At 56.0% G+C, this 3,089-nt stretch overlaps 1 protein-coding gene across 1 annotated transcript; it reads right to left on the bottom strand.

The window, feature by feature from the left end:
- Positions 1 to 272: 272 nt before the first annotated feature.
- Positions 273 to 1,988, bottom strand: LOC117863169 (agmatine coumaroyltransferase-2). Its single transcript, XM_034746777.2, has one exon. It carries the CDS (start codon positions 1,877 to 1,879, stop codon positions 557 to 559), a length of 1,323 nt encoding a protein of 440 aa, XP_034602668.1. The 5' UTR covers positions 1,880 to 1,988; the 3' UTR covers positions 273 to 556.
- Between the last annotated feature and the right edge of the window lie 1,101 nt (positions 1,989 to 3,089).

Genomic DNA, 3,089 nt, shown 5'->3' with positions numbered 1-3,089 from the left:
ATTAGAATGAACAAAATAAAACCTTAAGACCAACCATTTGCTCTGACCTTTCCACTCCCTCCCTGGTTGTTCCCGTTTTCATGCGTGGCAATGATAGGATTTTTCCTAGTTGCCAGTGCCATCGTGGTGGTAAACGTCCGTTTCCTTGTGTTCTCTTCTCTCGCTGATCTTCTTCACAGCCTCTTCATATTATAATATGTTAGGCATTTTAACAACGTTTGATCAAACTTTTTTAAAATTTATTAATCATTATGCATAAATGATAATGTAGATTGAGAACATAACAATGATGTGTCCACCATTAGAAATATTACATTTTGGAGTAGTAAACATGTTTATGTATTTACCAAAGCGTCTTTTATTTGGAAACAGAGCTACCCTATTGCCATCCATTACTGGAAACTCTAGTAACTTTTTGTAGGGGTTCCTGGTACAATTATCTCATGTATGGACAAAATAAGTTTGCTCTATAATACAAACTTAATCCAACTCCACGTGTACCAGTACGCGCGCATGCATGCATGCATGCATGCAGAGATGCATCGCCAACAACTAGCTAGTGGAGGTCGATGGAGTAGCAGCAGCTCTTGAAGGCGTCCATGTGGCGGCTGAAGAGCGGGACGTAGGCGTCGACGCTGCCGTCCCCGTAGCAGGAGGGCAGGAGGATGAGGAGGCCCTCCACCGGCAGGTAGCTCGGCATGAAGAAGCACGGCCGGCCGCCGCCGAAGTCGAGGTCATAGAACGGGATCCGCAGCCAGCTGTCGACCTCGATGTTGGGGCTCAGCACCATCTCCGCCGCGTCGGCCGCCGGCACCAGCCCCTCCGCTTCCACCGCCCCTGACGCCGCGAAGTCGACGAAGGACCCGAAGTAGCTCCCGTCGACCCGGGCGAGCTCCCGGTTGATGAGCTCCACCGCGTGCCGCAGCGGCCGCGCCACCAGGTCCCGCGCCGCCGCGGTGGGGCGCGCCCACAGCACCACGTTGCCCGTGTACCCGTCCGGCACCGGCTGGATCATCCGCGCGCGCCCGTCGACGGCGATGCAGACGCTGGTGGTGGCCGCGCCGGCGGCGTCGAGCCCCCGCGCCGCCGTGATGCACCGCCACAGGTGCGCCACCACGCACCGCAGCGTGCTGCAGGGCCGACCGCCCGGCGGGGACGCCTGGGACTTGAGCCTAGCGATGAACTCCCGACTGAAGTGGGCTTTGTGTACCAACACCTCGTCGTCGACGTTGTTACCGGCCTCCGCGTGCAGCGGCGGTGCCGCCGGCTCCGGCTTCCTGAACTCGACGCCGCGGTGGTCGAACTCGACCCGCGGCGGGTCGCGGGGCTTGAAGAAGGAGGCGCGGTCGTGGACGGGCACCGGGTCGACTGGGACCCCGCGGGTGGCCTGGCTCCACGCGACGAAGAAGTTGCTGGTGGCGCGGCCGTCGGAGACGAGGTGGTGCGCGGTGAACCCGACGGCGAGCCCGCCGCACGCGAACCGCGTGAGCTGGACGAGCATGACCTCCTCGGCGCCGTCCTCGCTCGGGTGCAGGCTCCTCACCTCCGGCGCCGGGCTCAGCGGCAGGACGGCGTCGAGGGCGACGTCCGCCGTGGCCTCCACGAGCCGCGCGCCCTCGCCGTTGAGGAGGATGGCCCGGTTCCCGCGGCTGTCCACGCCGAGCCGCCCCGCCCACTCGGGGTACTCGGCGAGCGCCCTGGCGAGGCCCGCCTCGAGCGCGGCGTTAGGCGGCGTCGGTGGGCGGAAGACGTAGATGACGGAGACGTACGTGTCGAAGTTCACCTTGTCGAACACCGAGAGCGGCACGACGTCCGGGGCGGCGGCGGCGGCCCCGTTGGCGGGCTTGACGGCCTTTGACGACTTCACGGTGATCTTCATTTTTGGAGAAAAGAATTGTCTCGTAGAAAGCTGCTAATGCACGAGACAATTCCTTTCTTAAAAAGTATGATCTTTCTTACTCGATCGATGAGCTAACTACGTTGTGGCACTGGGTCAACCAATATATAGGGCCGGGCGAGGATATGCCACCGGTCGGAGAGAATATGAGATGTGGTAGGTGTTGAACCGGCAGCGCTTGTGATTGGAGGGACGCCGCGTTCAAACGGGCGGCCAGTGTTGGCCTTTGGGTGCCTTCAGTTGACTGGGAAATCGGGATAGTCCCGGCGTTTTGACAGCGATGCCAGCGGTGAACGAAAAGCAAGGGCGGAGAAGTGGTCACGAGGGTAGGTAGGTGATGAGGTGCTCGTGAGAAATCAGAAATCGAGCCTGCTGCACACACCGACGACACACAGGTCTTAATCAGCAAGTTGGATAATCTTCTTGAATAGTATGGTTAGCAGGTACCCGTTGCTGTTCGTCGGATGATGCCTCGATAGCTACCACTGGATTGACCCTGAACAAATAACCTGATCGATCGCCGCCGTTCCTACTTCCCTGATCACACATGTCTCGCCTAAGGTTAAGTGTGTGACCAGCAACCAAATAGCTTCTAAACTTCCCTTTGTGCCAAGCCTTGTCATATGTACCACGGTTGCGGAATGTACTATTTATTAGCTAATTTAATTTGGATGATTATTCGGACATTTGTAAGATTTCAATCCAAATAAAAACGTAGCATCGTAATGGCTGAGAGCACCTGCAAACCCTCTTGTTTTACGATTTCTTTCGGCTCAACGGAAACACCTAATTTCAGGCAGATAGTAATTTTGGTCGTGATCGAAATTTTTTGGAATTCGTAAAATTTCAGTCGAAGTTTTGGTGACTCCTGCTCGTCCACGCCGGATAACATAGGCCGCATCTTCTTTACTCGCCCAATCCAGAAGCTTGCCTCTCGACTCCGTTTCTTGTTAGCCGATCGATATGTTGTTCAGACTTTAGACGGCCAGTGTGTAATCCTGATTCCTGGCTAATGGTTTATCGACGGTTATGCATGCCATGCCTTACCGTCACTACTGCGGATTCCGCTCAAACCTCCTTTTACTACAATTGTACAACTGGTATTGCTACGTCGACGGTCGGTACTAAAGGTTCAAAAAAACAAAGCCTCGCATCGTGCGCGATTCCGTGGGATTCAAACCCATGACCTCAA

This window comes from Setaria viridis, chromosome 7, assembly GCF_005286985.2.
Source record: "Setaria viridis chromosome 7, Setaria_viridis_v4.0, whole genome shotgun sequence".
Taxonomy (NCBI): domain Eukaryota; kingdom Viridiplantae; phylum Streptophyta; class Magnoliopsida; order Poales; family Poaceae; genus Setaria; species Setaria viridis.
The sequence above is the reverse complement of the archived record's forward strand: the minus strand, read 5'-3'. Positions and strand labels throughout refer to the sequence as shown.

Bases quoted from the DNA above. Each gene is read 5' to 3' on its own strand.
- LOC117863169 (XM_034746777.2), bottom strand. From the start codon at position 1,879: ATGAAGATCACCGTGAAGTCGTCAAAGGCCGTCAAGCCCGCCAACGGG.